This window comes from Engraulis encrasicolus, chromosome 10, assembly GCF_034702125.1.
Source record: "Engraulis encrasicolus isolate BLACKSEA-1 chromosome 10, IST_EnEncr_1.0, whole genome shotgun sequence".
Classification (NCBI taxonomy): Eukaryota; Metazoa; Chordata; class Actinopteri; order Clupeiformes; family Engraulidae; genus Engraulis; species Engraulis encrasicolus.
In genome coordinates this window covers 55,707,161-55,730,762 of record NC_085866.1, presented here as the reverse complement: position 1 = coordinate 55,730,762, position 23,602 = coordinate 55,707,161, and the positions used below count along the sequence as shown (strand labels likewise).

Sequence of the window (23,602 nt, the reverse complement as noted above, 5' to 3'; positions counted from 1 at the left end):
CTTTCCTGCACACAAAGTCAAAGAACAACCGACCTAGATAGAGTGCATATAATCTGAATTTAAACTTTGCACAGGGAATTGGATGAAACATGTGGGAATAGTATCCTATTTATTGAAGTGCATAGCACTTTTTTTTACTTGCACTTATGGTGCAATGCAAAGCATGCACTGCCTTATCTCGTTTTACTTAGCCTATATCTTCCTATTTTAAGTGGAGCATTGTTTACAAGTAGCCTATTTTACAGAATGCATGCTCCTCATTCACGAATCCTGTGCTGTTTATAAATGTTTAACATCACCAATTCCTTCTTTCTTTCTTTAAGGACTTCTGGCACAGTGGCCTGCACTGTTCGAAGTCTGTAAGGTAAGACATTCAATGCTGATTGTCTTTAAGGTTTTTATATTGTGTGTGTGTGTGTGTGTGTGTGTGTGTGGTGGTTTCCCTAATGTTATGATTTGTCAATCCTTTGGGCTCTTTATGTCTTTTCAGATCAGTGCTGAATTCAAAATAATCACCACAGTTCCCCTGCAATCCAAGCAACTGTTGCTGAATTGGCTGATGTAAGTTTCTGTCTTTTTCGCCTGTCTACTTGATGGTTCCTGAGCAGAAAGCCTTTAACTATTGAGTTACACCCCTGCATGTTAAAACCCAATAGAGAGGATCATGATCTGCCTTAGTAGTCATGGTACCAGTACATTCATATGCATTTTTCTTTTGGTGGCAGTCAGCTTCCCAATGTTGATGCCATTCATAGAATCCCAAAACAAATCAGTACCTCCACCATTTTTTGACCGTAAACATTCTTTATACTTCTCCCTTGGCTACTATCACACATGCTTGACACCAATCTAAAGCAAATTTGTTTATCATGGTCTCATCAGAGACAAACAGACTTCAGATATGGATTGCTGGAACCATGTCCTCTGTGGTCTGATGACACCAACATGAACACATTTTTTCGGATGGTGTCAAGCATGTGTGGTGTTAACCAAGTGAGTAGTACAAAGTAAACTGTCCCATGCTCATGGTCAAGTAGTGGTAGTGGGACAGACATGGTTTTAGGCTGGATGCATGGAGTCAATATTGGAAATCTGAATTTCACCAACATGTACCATGACAATTGAAGCAGATCATGATACAGTCTGCGATTTTAAAGGTGCAGGAGAGGTGTTTTTTTTTTTTTTTTAAGTAGTTTAATTTCCTGAACTCATGCTGCACAGGTTACAAATGTTCTCCTTTTTGTTTCGTTCTTTGTTTCTTTGTTTCTTTGTTTGTTTGTTTCTTTCTTTCTTTCTTTCTTTCTTTCTTTCTTTCTTTCTTTCTTTCTTTCTTTCTTTCTTTCTTTCTTTCTTTCTTTCTTTCTTTCTTTCTTTCTTTCTTTCATTAAGTTGTACAAGATGCACCATTTCTGAGGACTTCTGGCACAGTGGCCTGCACTGTTCAAAGTTCGCAAGGTAAGACATTCAATTCGGATTGTCTTTAATGTTTTTATTTGTGAATTACAGCGTTTTATCTCCTTCTTGAATGTGTGTGTGGCTTTCTCCTAATGTTAATGATTTGATCGTTAAATCCTTTGGGCTCTTTATGTCTTTTCAGATCAGTGCTGAATTGAAAAGAATCACCAGTCCCACTGCAATGGCCAGCACTGTTCGAAGTCCACAAGGTAAAGCATTCACTTGGCCACAACCCTACCCAGTGCACCTTAACAACTTGACTCCTGCTTTAAATTAGCTGTTATCTGAATGGGGGTGACTAAATATTCCAGTGGTATAAGGAGCTGCTTCTCAAATTTTTATATTTAAATTTTGTCGTACTCTGACCAGTGAATATTAGATTATTGCTTAGTACTAGAATTGGAGTTATCTGAGACAAGATGATCTGATCTGAGAAGTGTTGATGACTACCTCCCTGGTGTTCCCACTCTCAGTGTGGAGTGTGACACTATTTGTATGCATTGTGCTATGCTCAACATGACATTGAGAGGCTTCAGTTGAAAGTGAGCAAGCTATCTCACGGTTTCCTTATTTCAATACACTTGCTACACAATTCATATGCAGCTAAACAAAAATAAATATTAATATATTCTATGTAGAAACAAAATGAGCACTACAATGAAGGGTATAATATCTGAGCACTTTGTTGACACATGTTTTTCACTCTGATGGGGGGGGGATCAGAGCCGACAGAGTGCACTAGCTGTGTTACGCTTTTCATTATATTGCCCGTTGTATGTCTGCCTAGAATATTGCATGTTTTATTTTTAATCATAAGTCATCGATGAAACTTATTGAGATGGGGAAAACTGTAAGAACTTCTTATTTCAGCCCCTTGACAGACAAGCCCTGCATTCCATATTACTGCACGCATGCACAAAGAGCAATGCAGTAGACTTTTCCTTCAAAGTCTCCTCGCATGGAACAGTATATACCGTACCTGTATATGCATAATGAAACTTGTTCTTCTCTTAATTGAGACGAGCTGACCCTTACATCTCTGTGCTCTGAAACATCTTAAACAGAGGATTGGCATCACTGGTTGTCTACTACAAGCTTCTTGTAGGTCCCAGCCAAGGAGACACAGTAGACCTGGGGTGTTGTTCCATATGAGAGTGAGCTTTTTCATTTGCCTGGGCCCACTGGTACTCCTGTGACACACCAAGTTTCATGTCAAAGTCTTGTCATGCTATGCAATGATCTTGCAGGCCACATAAAATTACTTCATGGGTCACAATTGGCCCTGGGTTTGAGTTTGACATCCCTGCAGAATGAAGGCAACTACACAGCTTTGGCTCTGGTATTTGACGACTTCAGGCCAATTCACACCAGTGTTAAATCATCATCCAGGTCCCACATCAGAATTAGAACTGAGGAAATCTTGGCAGTGGAACAGAGGACATGCTTTGGACTTTGCAGTAACCTACTGCCCAGCTTAATGTTGATTTATTTGTTAATTCAAATGGCTTGGTTAATTTGTGTTTATTTACTTTTGTCTGTGTTGAATAGGTCATGGATGAAGTTGCCGTAGACGAAGCAATTGAAGACATCACAATTGGAATCTGCTCTGACAGAAGATTGGGCATCCCACCCTTTGGACATTGTCAGTTTTAGTGTATGTCTGTCACACACGTGACACCCAATCGGAAAGGACTCTTTTTTTTTCAGCAACTAAAAAACAGCAGTTATTTTTGTTTCTTTAAGTGAAATGTACCTTTTTTCTAGAGATCTATTTGCTTGCATGCACTTCCAGCTCCTTGCTGATTTAAGAATAGCACTTGAGTGTGCATTAGGGTTTAATATTTTTCCCGAAAATGGCATGAATCAAATCCCGGGATCTGACGGCCCCTTTCCCGGGAATCCCGGGAAATTCCGTTTTTTTTTTTTTTTTTTGATCTAGTCATGTAGAGGCTATAATTCAACTGTTCCTCCCAAACTGGCATTTTGTATCAAGTTGTTACTGTTTGTATCATTATTGGGAGAAAGGAATTAAGATAAAGCTCTCCTATCCACCAACACAATAATAATGAAGTGTAAGATGATAGCCTGTGCGCAGCATGCAGCGCTTATCAATGACGGTGGATTGTTGGTGGAGCTCACGACTTTCACCTATAAGTTTGATGCAACAGTGGGTTGGCTATTTTCCATTAAGGAATTGTGTTTGAGGTTGTGCGCAAATCATGGCACATTGTCCTTCACCTGTGGATAGTATACACGTCTACCGCCAGCTTCATGAGAACAATGTTTCACTGTCGGCTACTGTGATAAGCGGTGGGAAATATAGCCTATACGATGTCATCTCAATAGTGGAGTTCCGTGCATGGGATTTCATCTGGGTCAGTCAGAAATGGCAGTTTGCTTTAGCGCCAGGAAGAGTGTTTTTCAAACAAGAAAACTGGTTCATCATAGGCAGGTATGCATGGCTAAACTGACTTTACCGTTTGCCCAAGTGCTATCGTTTTCCTCTGGTAATAGCACCGGGCGTCACTACAGTTAGGTGACCTCGCGCGCATAATAAACCCATTAAAATATAGGCATAGACTTCAGTGTCTTTCAGAGCAATATGAACCAATCAGCTCGGCTTTGCTATTAAACAAAATACTTTCCTGATGTCTACTTAACTAAAATAAGCTGCATATGTCTAATATTTGGAGACATCGCCTTGCCCTTTCTGCAGAGCGATTTTGGGAAGCGCCTCTCTCTCGTTCTCTCTCTAGTTCTCTCGCTCACACACAAAGCGACGCTTGCACTCTTCGCAAGACATATGTCACTTGACTCATCTTGTTGGATAGGCCAGCCAAACTTGCAAGCTAGATAGCCAATAGTTATTTCGATTGTGCTGCTTGGGGAGGAGGCAAAATTGGTACAATTTAGGCTGCATGAAAGCATACACGTTAACTTTCACGTTGTGCGATGGATGGAGACAAGTTTGGAATCGCTCCCTTTCTCACCCTCTCTCGCTCACACACACACGCGCGACGTAATTCTCTGCACTCTTCGCAAGACACTTGACTCGTCTTATTGGATACCATCCAAACTTGTAAGCTAGATAGCCAATAGTTTCGATTTTGCTGCTTGGACTGGAGGTATTTAAACTGTTAAAATTTAGGCTGCATTAAAGCATCCACACGTTTCAACTTTCACGTTGTGCGATGGGTGGAGACAAGTTGGGAATCACTGTTAGAGATTTTCTTTAAACATGGGCTGGCAAGATGTAAATTACCTGCACTGCTTGAAAAAGACGATCGACTATGTGCCTCAGGCATCTTAAATACTAAAAACTAATAGGCGGATGGCGGGCGGATTCGGTTTTGGAAATTGGAGAAAAAACATTAGGGCGGGTGGATTAGAAATTCTGAGAAACGGTTGCGGATGAAATAATACCTCAACCGCGCACCTCAGACATTGCTGAAATGGGCCTGTACTGTGCAGCTTGTAAATGAGCCTGAAGTGTTACCGCTGCTAGATGGCACTGTTGCTTATGTTGCTGGGACAACAAATAGACACGCACTTAATTTTTTTTCCCGGTTTCCCGTCATGGCTTTCCCGGGAAACGGGAAATTGTTTTGATCAGATTTCCCGGGAATCCCGGGTCCCGGGATTAAACCCTAGTGTGCATATGTTTTGTACGTACTGTGTTGATTTTGACCCAAACTAAAGACAAACAAAATACCAAAACTAGACTTAAATAAGACTGGGTAATGACACAAATGTGGTCACCAAAGAGGACAACCAAATGAATGGTGGACTGCCAGATGCACGCGCACATGCATACATTATACGTGCACATGCATACAGTATACGCGCATGAACGCACACACGCACACCTACAAGTGTGGACTAATGCACTTAGTCATTGAGCTAAAAGAACTGTATGTAGAGTGAATTTTATTTGTGTCCGATGTGTTCACATGAATGCTAATCCAGCCAGAGAGCACTTTTTCACAGCAACCAAACAAATTATTTTCTTAAAGGTGCACTGTGTAGGATGGTGACCAGAGTAGGCAACTATGCTGCACATTGAAACGGTGCTGCCTATTACCAACTGTGTCCTTTTCATGAATATTTACTTAGTAATAAACAAAAATGTATAAATGTATTACGAAAATGTTTACTGTATTTCTAGAAATTCAAAATGACAGTCAGTGGAGAAGATTCCTCTCTTTCCCCTTTTCATAACAACAACTTAAAGTTTGGTGGTGGTAAATATTCATGAAAAATGCAACATTTGTGCATGGGCAGCATGAAATCTCAAAGTAAACTACTGAAAGTAATACACAGTGCACCTTTAAAGCGAATTGGACTTTCTTTCTCTTCACAGACCCTGCTCGTTGATTGGTCTAAGAGTAGCAGTTATTTGTGACTGTGCTTATGTTTTGTATATCTGTGTGCATTTTACATGCGTACAGTGAAAGTCAATACATTTAATCACAGAATTCTGACTCTTGTTGTTGTTTTTGTTTGCACATGCCTGTACATCAAATTGTGATCTGCAATGCATTTGTATAGCCTAGACCTAATATGTTTACCATATGTTTTTTATTTATTTATTTATTTATTTATTTTTTGGGGGGGGGGTGGATTGAGACTAAAGAATCATGTTACTGAAATGTAGCTGTATGCATGATTTAGGTGATTCCATCACCTTTTAATAAACATGAAAAAATACTTTCAAACTATGTCAAAGTTTTGTGTTTTTCCAACATATTTTCTGGTTAATGGAATACCAATTAATTGTTTAGGATTAAAGTGATTTCATCACCTCTGATTTAGGTGAAAAAAACATTTTGTGACTATTTTAAAAAATCACATAGTTCCAACACATTTTTATGATGCTGGAACATGAATAAGTTGTGTTAGGTTGAGGTGATCCAATCACCTCCGTTTAAGGTGATAAAATCACTTAAACCTTACACAATAAAAATAGGGGAAGAAATCATGTTGACCTTACACAATTGGATTGTGTGGGACCGATGTACACATTAAAATCATGTAAATCCAACGAATATTTTCTTTCAGTGTACGCACTGAAACATAATGCCCGAATTGCAGAAGTGTGCGCTATGATGGTTTCAGTCACCCACGGTTAGATATAGCATGGTGCCAGGCCATTGTGGCTATAAAATTATTCAATGCAATGCTCATTTATTATGCTGTTCAGTGACAACTATCCCCTCTTTTTAAATATGAATGACGTGCAGTGCCTGTCTAGTTCAGGCTAATTTATGGGGGCTAGAAAACTTTTTGTTGCTAAGCTGTATCCTGTAGGAGCGGGAAAGGATCTGCACACTGCTTGCAAAAGACTTAATTTATTAGGAGCAACGTTTCGATCATAGATCTTCTTCAGGCATCTTACAGTTTTTTGATCTGGCACCTGCTGATGCTTTTTTGCTGGATGTGCGCACTTTCCACTACACTGCTAAGCTGTATCCTGCCTTAGTACCTGCATCATCAGAAGAATCTTTCTAATGAATCCCAGAGGCTCCTGGTTTCATTCTTCTCTTTTTCACTTTCCGTGTACTTCCTGTCCTCCTGATCTCTACTGAGACATGTTGAAAAATAATGGCCCAACCGAATGTCACGTCCGTCCGTCCCCCCCCCCTCGTAAGGAAAGACCAAGCCATGAGCATTTCAGGTGGTAGGGGGTACTTGGTCCATTTTTAAGGACAAAAAGCACAAGATCTAGAAATCATTTATTGAAGGCAAATATAGCATATTTATTCCTCCCTACAATCAACTTATTTTGAAATAAAATAGAACTAGATTGCATTCTCACAGAAAATGCTGAAAGTGGGCTTGCCTTTTTAGAGACTGACACAAGATATGCAAGCAAGCATAAACAGGACTTAGAGATTACAAGAAGTGGGACTTGCTGGGGCAAGCCCACTTAGTTAACCCCCCCACCCCCACCCCCAGTCGACGGGCCTGTGTGCAAGTAACAGATTCCTTTCCACATAGTAGCCTATACACACTGCACGTGATGAAAGCAAACTCCATTTGGTAGTAGCTAGAGAACTGAGGCATGCATTGCCCAGTAGGACAGGAAATGGGTTTTGTGTGTGTGTGTGTGTGTGTGTGTGTGTGTGTGTGTGTGTGTGTGTGTGTGTGTGTGTGTGTGTGTGTGTGTGTGTGTGTGTGTGTGTGTGTGTGTGTGTGTGTGTGTGTGTGTGTGTGTGTGTGTGTGAGAGAGAGATAGGCTAGAGATGGGGGGTGGGGGGTGGGGTACAGCAGTGTAATCCTTGGAGAAGATTATGTCTGGCCTTTCTGCACCTCAGCAGAATATTGGTCACACACACACACACACACACACACACACACACACACACACACACACACACACACACACACACACACACACACACACACACACACACACACACACACACACACACACACACACACACACACAGGGACGTGCACAGGAATCTCAAAGGGCAGTTGCTCTAACCTGAAGAAAGGGCAATACCCCCCCCCCCCCCAAAAAAAAAAAAAAACATCAACAATGAGCGGCCTTCAGAATTTTTAGGAAACTTCACCATGGGTATTATTATTTGTAGTAGTAGTAGAAGTAGTATATTATTGCCATAATTATTAATATTATTTTATTGTATAGTATCTTGAATATGCGTACCATATGATATAACATGCTAGTTTTTAAACATGTAGGCCTACCTATTAATCATATCAGCGATGATCAACCTTATGCCCACCTGCCCTAAATGTCTCCTGATCCACATTTCCTCATGTGTGGTATGTGGCTGCCCCTAAATGAAATTATGAGAAAAAGCCTTGATAGTTTTTAAACCTGTATCAGTCACAGAGATGATCAGTCTTATGCCTACCTGCCCTATGTGCAGAGGTCTGTGGCTCTGAGTCATCCTCATCTTAAATGAAATGAAATGATGTGTAAATGAATAGGCTAAATTTGAGGATGCTTAATCAATTAACCCACTGTCATCTTTATAATCCTTGTAGCAGCCAAAGTAGACTTAATTTATAATAAATAGAATATAGCTTAAAAATGGTTAAAAAGATAATTTAATTTGAATTTGAAATTTCATTAATAGGCATATTCCATTATTAAAATGATGAATATTGTATAGGAAAGCTAAAACAATAAGAATTCACAGGTTTAGGTCATTTGTTGGGTCTTTTGTAGCATATATTAAAAATGTGTACTGTCGCTTTAAGAATTGACGAGCCGGCTTTCATTTCAGATCGCAAAGAACCGTGGCGTGGTGGGAGCGACCAGTTCTTATCTGTTGCTCTGAATCTCCGAGCTTCTCGCAGACTTTATAACCTTTTATTTTCATTACAGATATTTTAGTTAGTTCATGCACATTTTGTAGGCCTAAGTCTCTTGAGAAGAACAGTAAACGTCAGCATGTGGAGTGGATTTATTTCAATTACATGGACATTGACAGTGGAAACAGTATCTCTGGGTCGGAGAATATATCAGTGTAAGAAAAAGCACTTTCCTAGCGGTCTCACCAAGATCAAACCTCTAATTCTACAATCCTGAAAAAGATTCTCTGCCTCACCTGCACCTGTTCATTTTTTCGCAGCCAACTCTGCAGAGATGTGCTTCCTTTAGCTAGCCTACCCCCTTGAGTTCTCTCTTGCTTGATAAAACGACATGTCATCTGCATGTTTCTTAGTTGGGTTAGCCTTCCACAAAACAACCTGAGCCATGTAAAACGTTGACTGCAAGCTAGCTGGCTGTCGTTTTTCCCCAATATCTGAACGTGGCACACCGGCTGTCAGATTATTTAGGATCACTAAACGTCCTACACTCGACATCGGCTTTAAGAGACTATGTTTCAGGCTCACCTCAGGCCATCAGGGCAGTCGCTCTACTCCCACGACATCTTCAACATATTTTGCGTCTCTGCCCTGGTCGCATGCATGCTTGCTCCCCCCTCCCTCCCATGTAGAACTAGAGCTGCGCGTGTCCCCCGCAACGCGCAAGCTGCCCCTCCTTTTCTCTCGAGGTGCAGGTGAATCTGAATTTGAAAACTTAGTTTAGGAAGCTTCAATCAAAAATACGAATTGCAAAGCAAATCAGTTGAAACATGGAATCTTAGCCTATTTTTCCGAGGCATAGCCTATCTACAGCTGGCTGTCGGGTTTTTTGCTACCTAAACGTGGCGCTGGCTGGCTGTCAGATTTATGATAACTAAAAGTTCTAAACTCAACATTGTATTAGAGAGGTTGATTGTGAGCATATTTTGTACCCTAATATGTTGACTGTGTGTAGGGCTCTAGCCGACTCCCAGGCATCTTCAAAATCTTTCGTGTCTAGGCGCTCAAGCGCCTGTCGCGTGCCTTCTCCCTCCCCACCGGAGTTGCTGCGTAGGCCTACCTCACATCACTCGTGCCCATTCTCGACGGGTCTGATGAATTTGTATGACAGACTTAAGTCTTTATTGTACAATACTTCAATCAAAATTATGAATTATAAAGAAATCAAATGATATTGAAATATTAAATTATAATTGGCATACTATTTTCCCCTCCCTTGGAAGGGCAATATCAGCCAATGTGGGCAAAAGGGCAGTTGCTCGGGCACCGTGGGCAACTATGCTGTGCACGTGCCTGCACACACACATATATACTGTACACAATATTGTTCCTATCTCTGTGCAACAAGACGCCTAGCAAACGGACCAAAACCCTCCAACACACATATGCATGCAAGCACGCATACACACACACACACACACACACACACACACACACACACACACACACACACACACACACACACACACACACACACACACACACACACACACACACACACACACACACACACACGCACACACAATTGTTTTGCTGTGGTGTGTCAACCCTGTGGCCAGATTAATTCTCTTGGCTGTGCAGATACCATCGCAGCGCCTCGCTCATCAGCAGGCGCTGAAAGCAGCTCTTTGAGGAATCCTCCAGCCGAGACCATTGAGGTGTTCCTCAAAGTAAAGAAAAAAGTTTGTATGTGTACGTTAGCCCGTATTTGTATGGGGTGTTTCCCACCAAATGACCGAGTTTAATCTCACACTACCGACTACCGTCCCCTTTCTCCCCTCAAACCTGCTGTTGCCACCCATCTGTAATGAAAACATGCTTAAGCAGACAAAGTAATTAAGATTCCTTGTACATTAAGAATTGTGTAATTGCTTCTCTTTTGCTTAAGTTACTTTCTTGATTTGCTTGTGATACCTTGCTTTTTTATCATTATGTCATTAGAGCTGGTGTCTGTATGTTTTTCCTGTTGCCATACATAGAATCTAGATTCTGAGATTTTGGAAGTTGCACATGAATGATCAGAATAACCAAAGTTGAAAACTGCTAAATCTCTGTAATCACTAACTTATTCTCAATTTTAGCTGAAAAATAAAGTTGTATATCTGCTCAAAATATATGGTTAGATGATCACACACAGCTGCCATCCTGTGTCAAACTGATGGACATCCTCAAAGTCCCTGTTTACGCACCCCAACGGATGTGTAGAGGAGATAGTGATGTCTTCTAACACAGGGGTACTGTAGGTATTTGTTGATGTCCTCTAAGATGGAGGAAGATCTTATAGTAGATATTTGTTGATATGTTCTGGAATGATGGCACTGTAAGCATTTATTGATATTTTTAAGATGACGGTACGTTCTTGTGGTGGATATTTGTTGATATTGGTCCTGTACGTATTGACAGCACTGAGAGAGAATAATTCACACACACACACGCACGCACGCACGCACGCACACACACACACACACACACACACACACACACACACACACACACACACACACACACACACACACACACACACACACACACACACGTACACTACATACAGAGACACACATACAGACACACATACAGACACAGACATACACACACACACACGCACGCACGCACGCACGCACGCACGCACGCACACGCACACAGACGCACACAGACGCACACACAAACTTTGGGAATTTGGGTAATTTGTTCTGAAAAAGGTGGAGAACAGCAGGTTATGTTTCATAGTAAAGCCTATTTTATATGTGTAGTACCTCTTCATCTCCTAAAAAAAACTCAACACAGTTGTACCGAGTTGTATTGACAGAGATGATTTTCTATCATACTTCTCCGTTGTGCATCGAATGTTGCTAGATTCACCACAGGGACAAAATACTTTTTTTGTGCTCTCTTAGAAAGTGTGGACAGGATCTCAAACATTCCTTGAAATAATTGCTTTATTTTCTTTAAATTTCCCTTTTTTCATGGCAATGTTTATTTGAACAGTATTTGTCATATCTGACATAACAAATGATTAATTTCTCTGCTCCCCTGCTTGTGATGAGCTGTAATGAGTTCTTCACTGCCTGACAGGACAACAGTTAAAATAAATATTTCAAATGGCCTACGGCACACACACACATTCCATTTTGTGAAATTGTCTCAGGAGACACCTCCACCCCACACAACCCCATCACCTACCCACTTGCATAACATCTTGCCTTTGGTGGAGCAGAGAGCTACAAGCTAGACATGGCTGCTCTGTTCCCCTCCATATGCTGAAGTTAGATATCAAAACTGCAGAGTGTGTAGTCACGCCTGGCAGACTCGTACCAGGCAACTCGCCTAGTCCATTGGCAAACCTTGGCAGCAACACGACAGCGCACACACACACGCACATGCACACGCACACACGCACACACACACACACACACACACACACACACACACGCGCACGCACACGCACACGTGCGCACACACACACACAAGCACACACATACGCAACACTTTGTCGCCTCATTGTAAGCTCCTCTGTGCCACTGAACGGGGTGTTCACACATTATGTGATGGGCTGCCAACATTACACAGACAGGGGGGAGTGTGTGTGTGTGTGTGTGTGTGTGTGTGTGTGTGTGTGTGTGTGTGTGTGTGTGTGTGTGTGTGTGTGTGTGTGTGTGTGTGTGTGTGTGTGTGTGTGTGCTTCCATCACAGGTAGAGGAAAGCACTGCCATGCTTTGATAATATTGTCAGTGAGCACCATAACTCCCCACGCCCATCCGCGCCATCAGCACAACCAACCTCTTCTGAACACACACACACACACACACACACACACACACACACACACACACACACACACACACACACACACACACACACACACACACACACACACACACACACACACACACACACACACGCTTCTGTCTTCATAATACACACACACAAACATGATGTACCGTAAGCATGCACTGATGAACTCGCACACGAACACACACACACAAATACACAAAGACAATGTGTCATTATGGTGTTGAAACACATTTCCCACCATTCAGTGGCTTGAATAAGTGAATTGAGTGTGTCTAAGCGCGACACAATTACACTAATAGGCCCATTTACTTAGGAAGACAGAACAATTTTGACACCGACAGAATTAAGTACTTATCACATGACAAATTTCTGTTATGAAGTGGTATTATTTTAACAAAACTTGTCACTTTGTCAGTGTTATTACTGTCAGGATTTATAAAACCAGCCTTCATAAATGTGAACACAACGCCATATTGCGCTGTTATCATTAGTGTTTATCCAGGTGCGCTACAAACGTTCTGACAATGGCTTTAATCAAAGGCATATGCACCCCCAACATGTCATCACACCATAGTGTTAAGTTAACACAGCGACTTTACACCTGATTTCGCGTTTGTGAATCACGAATTTGCAGGTTGCCTTGTGCTCCACAGTGCCCTGTGACAGGCTAAGTTTAGGCATGGTTTTGGTCAGAGTGCAATTTCACCACAATGTAGCCATTTTCCTTGCTTGTTTTGCTATTCTCGGCAGAAACATTGCTTTACAGACAGATTAGGGTTAGTCATGGTTTTCAGGGCACAGCAGAGCATTTTCGTGTTTAGCAGCAGCAACAGTAATTCGCCAACATGGCGAGAAAACTGAGCAAACCTAGTCACGTGGCAACAGTGGCACACCTCAATGTAGAATGCACTGGAGTGAAATAAATTTGATGCCAGCCTGCGCATACAGACGGACACTACAGTAATTAAGTCTAATGCGACAGTTTGTCTTAAACGTTCAAGACAAGAAGCCTGGAGCGTGCAGAGAATGTGCCACCTGTTTACGTGGCACAAAGTCAGACAGGCAGTAGAGACAAGTGGTAATTGCCATCTCTGTCAGCAGCCACTGCGCTCCCTCAAACACAAGCCACTGTGATTCGCCTGCAATCTCCACCACAGTAAAGGGTGGTTTATGCCTCGAGATCAGCGTCCCTGCGTCATGATGCAGTGAGCCGCGCAGTTAACGGAGTGAAGCCCCCCCCATCACGCAGGTACTCTGGGGCACCTCCCCGAAATTGTGTCTCGACGCAGGGATAATGCAGACAGCGACGGCGTGAAGGGCGAAAATAGGTCGCTGATTGGTCCTCTCGACCAGCCTGCTCTGTCCTCGAGTCGAGAGAACAAGCTACTTCCTTGTTCTAACCTACGTCGGTCTATACGGACTGTGAGCTCTTCCTTAAATAAGTTGCCCGTGCTTTGTCGTTTGATGAACCAAAGACAACACGTGCGCTTGCGAGTTACGACGCTGTTTCGAATTGAGCCGAAGTTATTTGGACAGTTGAACAGTGTTCCGAGGTCGAGGAAACATTCCGCTTCGTGCGACCTATCCTCGACAAATGAGCAACTTCTTTGTTCCAAACTATGCGCTGGCTGCCAGTGCGATCAAAAATGCACGTGACATAAATATGTAATGTTTCATTTTCATTGTCGTCGACACTGTGAAGCTTAAAAACAACCGACACGTCTAGGTTACTCTTTGTATTGAAGGCAGTTTGAGCGTGAAATGACATCGCGCAGACCGCGCTTCAAAACAGGGCAGAAACCAAAATCAACTGCATCATGGGTGCGACAAGCTCACTCCGTGGCACTGAAAAGAAGTATAACCCGCCCTTAAGCCACCCCCACCCCCACCCCCCCCCTTGTGTGAAACGTAGCCATTGACACATAAACTTGCTCTTGAATCTCAGTGTCACTTTCACGTGTCTATTGGAAACACTAACATGTGGTGTCCCCCAAAAATTGATACTTGGGCCTCTTTTGTTCAATATACAGTATGCTGCCAGTAGGCCAACTCATAAAGAAACACATCCTACCATCCCTATTCAGATCACACACAGATCTATTGAGCTTTGTCTCCTAATGAGCCCCTCTGGGCTCTCTCTCTCATTGTGTCAGTGAAATGAATAGTTGGTTGCCCCATAATTTTCTTCAACTGAACAGAGAGAAAACTGAACAGAGAGAAAACTGAACTGGGGGGGAGACACAAAGGTTAAGAACTGTTGCTCGTGTTGAAACAAATAGATTCAAGCAGTAGAGTCAGATCTCCAGATGTCTAAGATCTGGAGATCTTGTAACTGGTCCAAACCACTGTTAACACTAAACAGAGAGACTTGGACTTCTTTATTGTCCATTAACCTTACATGAAATGGGAAATTAGCTTTGGTGGTGGCACAAAGACACACAAGACAAGCACACATCACAATCATCAGGCAGTATTTAGCTCTGCTGTGAGACTTTGAAATAGATAGATTAGTGTATGCTTTGCAAAATGTCAAAGAACCTACACTTTTGCGATTGCTGAGTAGCTTTCTAGTGTGTTCAGTTCTAGCCACTCCCTGCACTTGCAGCCTCCAGCCTAGCTCTTCTCACTGATGTGTGTCTGTCAGACACTGAACGAGGGTGAGAAGAGGCGTAGTTGAAGAGAGTCGAAGCAGCATAACTGGTCTATAATCACCATCTGATAGACAATACTAAAGTGTGCTGTGTCGGAATTCACACATCATCATAAAATTGGACGCATAACTTTTTTTAAAAGAAGAGATCCTTTGCAACAACCATTACTGCCAATAACCCGACAGACAGGAGAGGCCTGCAGTGCACTAGTATCAGTGCATATTTCGGATTGAATAGGCTACACTATTCATTCCATCGAACACTTGTCTCAAATGGCATTTTGTTTTGAGACTAGACGTAAAATAATATGCTATGAATTCCTTTTAAACTTGTGGCCTGCGTCTATTTTACTTATGGCTTCCTGCCACACCGCCTGCAACGACCGCTTCCAATGGGTTTTCTTTATGATCTTTAAAAAAACCTTTCACTCCAGACAGCTATTGGGGTTGTCAAAGACTGACTGAAAAGCCTTGGCAACGTAAAAACGTCACAAAAAGGGCAAAGAGGGAAAACCTACGGTGTCAGTACACTCCTTTAGCTCATTGCTTCCATTGCGAATGCAAAGCACTTGATGACGATGTTCACGTTGCGTTTACAAATTTGGATCCGGGTCCGGTTCGGCGTGCTGGGTACGGCCGGTACCAGAGCCTGTGAAAAAGGCTATTATCCGGCCAGAACCGGAACCGGATCGTGGATCCGGTGCGTCTCTAGTTTTTGCACTCTTTATTGTAAAAAATGTACCATAACATGCTTACTACATTGTTTTATGTTATTGTTGCACTTACATTGTTCTGTTTCCATTGTTATTTGCAAAGCATATTGGGATGCTTTATTGTGTATGAAATGGGCTATATAAATAAACTTAATTTGATTTGACAATCATGCACAAGGACACACACACACACACACACACACACACACACACACACACACACACACACACACACACACACACACACACACACACACACACACACACACACACACACACACACAAACGAACAAAGTCAAAATACACCCACACCCACTCAAGCTAACAAAATCGTTGCCTCACACACACACACACACACACACACACACACACACACACACACACACACACACACACACACAAACAGACACACACACACACACACACACACACACACACACACACACACACACACACACACACACACACACACACACACACACACCTTGAGTAATTAATAGCTCAGCTCAAGTAATGGATCATACACAACAATGGCAATTTAACCCGCAGTTCTCATCTTAAAAACCCCTCTCCCTTGCTAGCTGCAAGAAATTGTATGAGTCCTTCTCCTTGGAACAACTTTGCTGCCCACAGACACTCCATTTTGAAAATTATCTATCACAAGGAGTGTTTCAGTGTTGCACACTTCCAGTTTGTGTTGCCTTTCAAAAGCCAGATAATTGAAAGCGAGAGTTGTTTCCTGAATCAGCAGTCTCCATTCTGTCAGCCCAGCAGTGGGGAGCAAAATAAACATATTTATTTTAACAGATAAGACTCACTAATGCACGAGAAAGAGAGAGAGAAAGAGAGAGAGAGAGAGAGAGAGAGAGAGAGAGAGAGAGAGAGAGAGAGAGAGAGAGAGAGAGAGAGAGAGAGAGAGAGAGAGAGAGAGAGAGAGAGCTGAGAGGTTGACGGCAGAGCGATATCGGCAACATCCTCCTGTACCTTTTCTTGGGACTGTGAGGTGCCGAAGAAGATGGGGATGAATGCCAGCCAGATGATACAGGTGGTGTACATGGTGAAGCCGATGGGCTTGGCCTCGTTGAAGGTCTCAGGCACGCCGCGCGTCTTGATGGCGTACACCGTACACGTGACCATCAGCAACATGCTGTAGCCCAGCTGGCAGATCAGCGACAGGTCCGAGATGTCACACTTCAACACGCCACGCGCCAGCTCGGGGTTGGACGTGCGCTGGTCCTCATAGTCAATAATGGCTAGGGGGGAGGGGTCCATGCCAAACCAGATGCACACACCCAGAAGCTGCACCCCGATCAGGCTGAATAATAAAAATAATATTACATTTTATTTAAAGTACCTTCCAAGATACCATAGACAACAGCCTAGACAACAATGACAAATCAACAAAAGACAAGGCATGACACAAGATACAAGGCATGACAATATCACAGTAAGACAGAAGGACAATATCACCAGAAGACAATACAATGACAATAACACCCCATATGAAAAGCACTATGCACTGAAAATCAAAAAGGAGGGTTTTGAGGCTTGCACCTGAAGGTGATGATCAGCTGTGAGGCGGGGCTGATGAAGCGCGGGGCGCTCACCGACTTCTTGCCCTGCTCGAAGATGCGGTAGATGCGGTTGGTCTTGGTGAGCATGGCGGCATAGCTCACGCTCATGCCCAGCCCCAGGAAGATGCGGCGTAGTGCGCACACGCCGGCGTCGGGCGCCGAGATCATCAGGAAGGTGGTGGCGTAGCACAGGAAGATGCCCGTCAGCAGCACGTAGCTCATCTCACGACCTGACGCCTTCACGATGGGTGTGTCGTTGTAGCGCACGAAAGTGGCCACCACGAAGCAGGTGGCGCCTATGCCCAGGATGGCGATGAAGACGGGGATGAGGGCCCAGGGCGAGCTCCACTCCAGCTTGATGACGGGGATGGGCTGGCAGCCCGTGTGGTTGGCGTTGGGCCGCAGGTCAAAGCGGCACATCTTGCAGCTGTGCGTGTCGGCCAGGTACTGGTAGCCGTCGCAGCGCTCACAGTGCCAGCAGCAGGGCATGCCCTTCACCGACTTCTTGCGCTCGCCTGGTCGGCACGGCTGGCTGCAGATGGACGTGGGCACCTCGCGGGAACCGCCGGGCCACCGGATGTCATTCACCTGGCAAAGTATTTAAATTTGTGATTTTTTCAGCTCTTTGTAGCATGATTATTCCCAATGACCATAGAAAAATATATGTTTTACTATAGGCTTCATTTCAAAGGTGCACTGTGTAGGATTGTGGCCAGAATGTGTACTGCAACCATGCTGCTCATTGAAACTATGCTGCGTATTACCAAATTTGATATTTTCATGAATATTTACAAAGTAATAAACTAATATTTATTGTATAACCAAAGTACAGTAACCATGTCTATTTCTGGAAATTCAAAATGGTGGACATGGAGAAGATCCCCCTTTTCATGTATAAAAAGTGCATAATGAATAGACTACTTAGAATTTAATGATGGTGGTAAGTATTCATGAAAAACATTTGTGAATGGGTAGCATGGATTCTGGAAATTAACCACTAAAAATATTACTCAGTGCACCTTGTACAAAAATAGTTTTTTTTTCTTTCAGGAAGTGTAGGAAACCTGTGGGTGGTGGGTCACTGAGCAGGTGGAACAAGAAGCATTAAAGCATGACATAAATCTGAAGGCAATCTTGTATAACCATGTCAGCCTCTCCAATGCATACCCAATCGGCAAGTATTAATATGATCTGAGCAATAGCATGAATCATTCAGCACATAAACACAGATGCAAACACACTGACCAATGTTTCTACACGGTGTGGATGTTCTGTAGCTATTCATTACATTGGCAACGACACAGGATAACACAGTTAGATTACCATGATCAGTTCAACAACCCTGTTCTGTTCATGCAAATGGGGAGGCTGTGAGCAAAATGAGGATTTGCTCGAGGCGCCATGCCTGTGCATGTCCAATGTGTCCAACGTACATTTAAATGCAGCTGGTCTGTCCAGTTGCCCACTATTTTGTATTCCATAGAGTGGTTGCGGATCTGGTACTGGAAGATCTCATAGCGACCGGGGGCATCTCCATTCACATTGAAGAGCACGGGACTGCCAGCAATCCCTGGAGAGAGAGAGGGGGGGGAGGGAGAGGGAGAGGGAGAGATGAAAGAGGAAAATGAAAACATTATTTTTGAAGGAATATTTCTCCATTGACACAAAATCATTACTAACATACATATCGACATGACATTAAGGAGAATTTATTGATGGTTTACATATTGTATGTTCATCATAAGCATGACATCCGGAAGATACGCATCATGGCCAGAGGCTGATATGAAATACCAAAGCAATATATTGATGTCTGTGAGCAAACACAACAGCCAACAACAAAATATTTCAGTGTCACGATGTAGACCAATGATGATGCTATTTACCACTCCCTCAGCATAAGGGTGTATTATTTATCAGCCCTAAAGTTTGTCAGCTGACATTATGTCTATTAGATACTGTAAGGATTTGGATGTGCTTTTTCTCCTTCTCTCTACTGCAAATATGCTAAACGTGTACCCTGGGAGGAGAGAAATCGGTCTTCCTGAATGGTTGACAGCCGAGCATGAGGTTTGCTATCTTTTGGGGGAAGGGTGCTCTGGGGGAGTCTATCAGAGATTTACATGATCTTGCTCAATGCAATCAGCAACTGGTAATTTGGAAGATATTTTGTTTAACCCATTTTGCTGAGTTTTTTTTGCATATTATGTATACAGGCTCCTAAAACCGGAGCATTAATTTTAAGAAAAAAATGCTTACTTAAAACTTCATTTCTTAGTCTATGGCTATGCATTGCTCCTGTTTGAGGTATGTTGTGCTGCAATACTTTCATATGTGTTACTCATCTGTCATGCATTTCTGCTTTTTATCATTTATGTAAGACTTTGGTTGGAGGTGTTAAGCTTTTAGTTGGCCCATGCAGCATGCTCATCCCTATTGCCTTTCTGACTGATATATTTATTAGTCTTACCAGTTCCTACAAAGTCATGGAAACCATTCAGCCTACAATTGAACTTTGTAAATGGTATGGTTGAATGGTTGAGTGACTGAAAACATATCAAACATGTATGACCTCCTCAATACATCAGAGCTGTTTCCAGAGTGATGTTAATATGTTACAGTATACGGCATTTGCCATTACTGTAATGTGGTGACAGACTTCAATGTTGTGAGAGAGTCTGCTCTGTGGGAGTGACATGCTTACATGTGTGCAGGACCACTGAAGCAACCTGGAACTTGTGCCCTGCGTGTGTGCTGCCGAGCATTCAGCCACTTACTTGGCACTTTAGCACTACTTACAAACACACGCGCACACATGCGCTCACACGCATGCAAGTACACACGCACACGCACACTATTTTATATGAGTTTTTATGAGCAGTTGTGCATTCAAGGATAAGGAAGATGCCAAGACAGCCAAGCAAGCAAGCAAACAGATGAAATAGTCTGAATGCAGAGAGGCATGACTCTGACTCAGAGTCCTCAACCCTCCCACCCCCCCAACTCTCTCTCTCTCTCTGTCTCTCTCTGTCTCTCTCTCTGTCTCTGACAGTTTTGCACTGGTTTTAGCAAATGCTTTAAAAACCAGGCCTTTCTATTTTTCATTTTATCTTGATCTCTCTCTTACTCCCTCTCTCTACACTTCTCACTGACAGTTTGGCTTTAGCAAACACTGGGATTGTGGTGTCCCCCCCTGATATTCCCAACATCTTCTTCCTTTAAAGGGGCATTCCACCGGTGGATACATGAATATGTTACTGAAAGTGGGTCATATGTATAGTAGAATAGTAACATACATTTCTAATTTGGTGCCTTCTTGGCCAAGAAAAGGCAGAAAATGACTTTTTAGTGCTTGTGGATTTGTGACAACAATCCCCATAATGCACTGCAATGCTCAAGTTCCACAGGCCACACCCAGTTATTTGGGACTCTATGTATCATCCCTCCCTCAGCTTGCAGGCAGTGTTGCCAGATTGGGCTGTTTCCCGCCCAATTGGGCTGCTTAGGATGGTCGTGTGCGGGTAAAAATGGCATTTAGCAGAAAAACCCGTCCAATTTTAGCCATAGAAATCAATAGAATTGGGCGGGATTTTGAGCTTCTAGGCTGGTTTTGAGCATTTTTTGGGCTGGAAATCAGCCTCATCTGGCAACCCTCCTTGCAGGTGCATCACAGTGGGACAGACATCACTGGAAAGGAGAAGCTGGAGCACACTGCAGCTTAGTTTTCAAGACTTTATTTTGTGCACACACGCGACCAACGTTTCTGTGTTGCTACACCTTCTTCAGAGTCAAATGATAGCAAGAGAGAGACACACATTTCAAGACTTGACATTCACAGGTGATCCCACTTGGTTTGGCTAAATTGGTCTGATCTCATTGCAGGTAATTGACCCCACCCCCCAACACCAGGACAAGATTGTAGACAATTAGACAGCTTGCCAACTTCCCAAAACAAAATAAAAAAGTGAAAGAAAACAATACACAAAGAACATTGTCAATAAAACCACAGCTACAATTATTAGAAGACCACTGCCGCGATGCTGGAACAATTTGTTACAGAGAGCAAGACATATTGTGTTCCTCATTTATGCCCTGAGGCTCCACTGAATTTAGAGTATGAATCCAAAATGCCTTTCCACAAAGCCTCTCTGTCTAATTGTCTGCAATCTTGTCCTGGTGTTGGGGGGTGGGGTCAATTACCTGCAATGAGATGAGACCAATTTAGCCAAACCAAGTGGGATCACCTGTGAATGTCAAGTCCTGAAATGTGTCTCTCTCTTGCTATCATTTGACTCTGAAGAAGGTGTAGCAACACCGAAACGTTGGTCGGGTGTGTGCACAAAATAAAGTCTTGAAAACTAAGCTGCAGTGTGCTCCAGCTTCTCCTTTCCAGCTATGCCAGTGACTTACTGGCAGTGTTGCCAGATGAGGCTGATGATTTCCAGCCCAAAAAATGCTCAAAATCCGCCTGGAAGCACTAAATTCCGCCCAATTATATTGATGTCGATGGGAAAGATTGGGCGAGTTTTCCTGTAAAATGCCATTTTTACCCGCAGACGGCCATCCCAAGCAGCCCAATTGGGTGGGAAACAGCCCAATCTGGCAACACTGCTTACTGGAGCCTCAATGCCAGTGATTTCAAAAGCACTGGGACACTGATCTGTGATAGGTCTGTTAGAGCATTAGGTCCAACCCCCTATGGGCGGGGTTGAAAAGGTGGGAAAAAGGCTTGTAGTCTCAACAGAAATCCACCTCTCTTACACTTCCTATGTCGATGATGCAAAATGACCATTTTTACATCATTGACACAGGAAGTGTTAAGAGATGAATGCGGATTCCTCCTATCTCAGGGGGAATTGAGAGATTTTTGAAAGACCATTCAAAAGTATGACTGGGTGTCTATCAATGGAAAGCCTAATGCAAAATGGGTGGAGTGTCCCTTTAAATAACATAGTGGCAATGAAGAAAACAAAGAAAAAAAAATGCAAAAAATTGAAAATGCCATTGCAATGTGATCATCAGAGCTCAAGTTATGGAAGAGATGAGTGGATATGACAATTAAATCAAAGGGGAAAGTCTGAAGCTCAATCAGTCTCTGGGAGATGCCTTATCCAGTGTGTCATGTTGTGTTATCTATACAGAGATTATGTAGAGACTCAGCAGCCATCAAAGCAGAACTCTGCATGAATAAAACATAGGCTAAAGTAACAGGAACCTTCACTTTCAAATTGTTTCAATTACGTCTGGTGCAGGAGCTACTGTACCAGGGATGTGGAGCTGAATTAGAAAGTAGATATGAATTGGGGATGTGAAGGGGGATTATTATCAATATTGAGATATGGGCACAGACAAGTAAAGTGGGGTTAAGATTACATAGACCTCACTAAACACTGCAAGCATCAGTGTAGCAGCAGTTTTATTCTAAAGTGTGCTTTTCAACAATTACACCGGTTTGTTCAAGACTGTTAATTGAACATGTATGGTTCTTTTACCCCATTTTAGCCTAAGGCGCCGGCAAAAAACACCCGCTGAATGCCTAAGCCCTTTTTGGGAAAAGGTGCCCTCTGCCTATGAAAACTTAAATATCTCAGCCTCCGAAGCAGATAAAAACATCAAAAGCTTGCATTTAAAAGCTAGGACCCTCATCTGGCATTAGAATGTGTTAATTCAGCTCTAGCATACTCAAATTTTTAACTTAAAAAATGCAGCGTATGTCGCAGGCGTATGTCGCAAACAATGAATATGCAGCATGCGGCTAAAATGGGTCAAGTAGTGTTTGTTAAGTGTACTTGCTACTTGCTGGCATGTGCTTCGGGTACTGTATGTATCTCCACGTGTTGTTAAATTTCTCCTTTTCCCTTCTAAACAGAATCCATGGACATATGGATATACTGTACTGTGTACATGTGCTACTATATGCACAGCTTGCTCCACTTTGACTACTTTACAAAGCTGCAACTGAGCAGTACTGAGACCTGGCTCAGGTCTCTGGGAGGTAAAGGGAGACATTTCAAACAGAGTATTTGTTACACTCTATTCACTCTGTAGCTATCTCCCCATTCAGCTCCCCAGCCAAT

General features: G+C 42.8%; 1 protein-coding gene and 1 long non-coding RNA gene across 2 annotated transcripts in view; one reads left to right on the top strand and one right to left on the bottom strand.

Annotated features, from left to right (window-relative positions):
- The window catches only part of LOC134457386 (metabotropic glutamate receptor 4-like), a 227,956-nt gene that overhangs the window by 11,660 nt on the left and 192,694 nt on the right, over window positions 1–23,602 (bottom strand). Inside the window, exons 9-11 of the mRNA XM_063209386.1 lie at window positions 18,959–19,095; window positions 17,506–18,113; window positions 16,936–17,266 (exon numbers count right to left, since the gene is read on the bottom strand). Of these exons, the coding sequence (XP_063065456.1) occupies window positions 16,936–17,266; window positions 17,506–18,113; window positions 18,959–19,095 (1,076 nt within the window). The remainder of the gene's footprint in view (window positions 1–16,935; window positions 17,267–17,505; window positions 18,114–18,958; window positions 19,096–23,602) is intronic.
- LOC134457387 (uncharacterized) lies at window positions 300–3,231 on the top strand. Its single transcript, XR_010036432.1, has 5 exons — window positions 300–364; window positions 491–561; window positions 1,390–1,455; window positions 1,598–1,664; window positions 3,004–3,231. It is a non-coding gene; the product is annotated as an uncharacterized LOC134457387 (long non-coding RNA).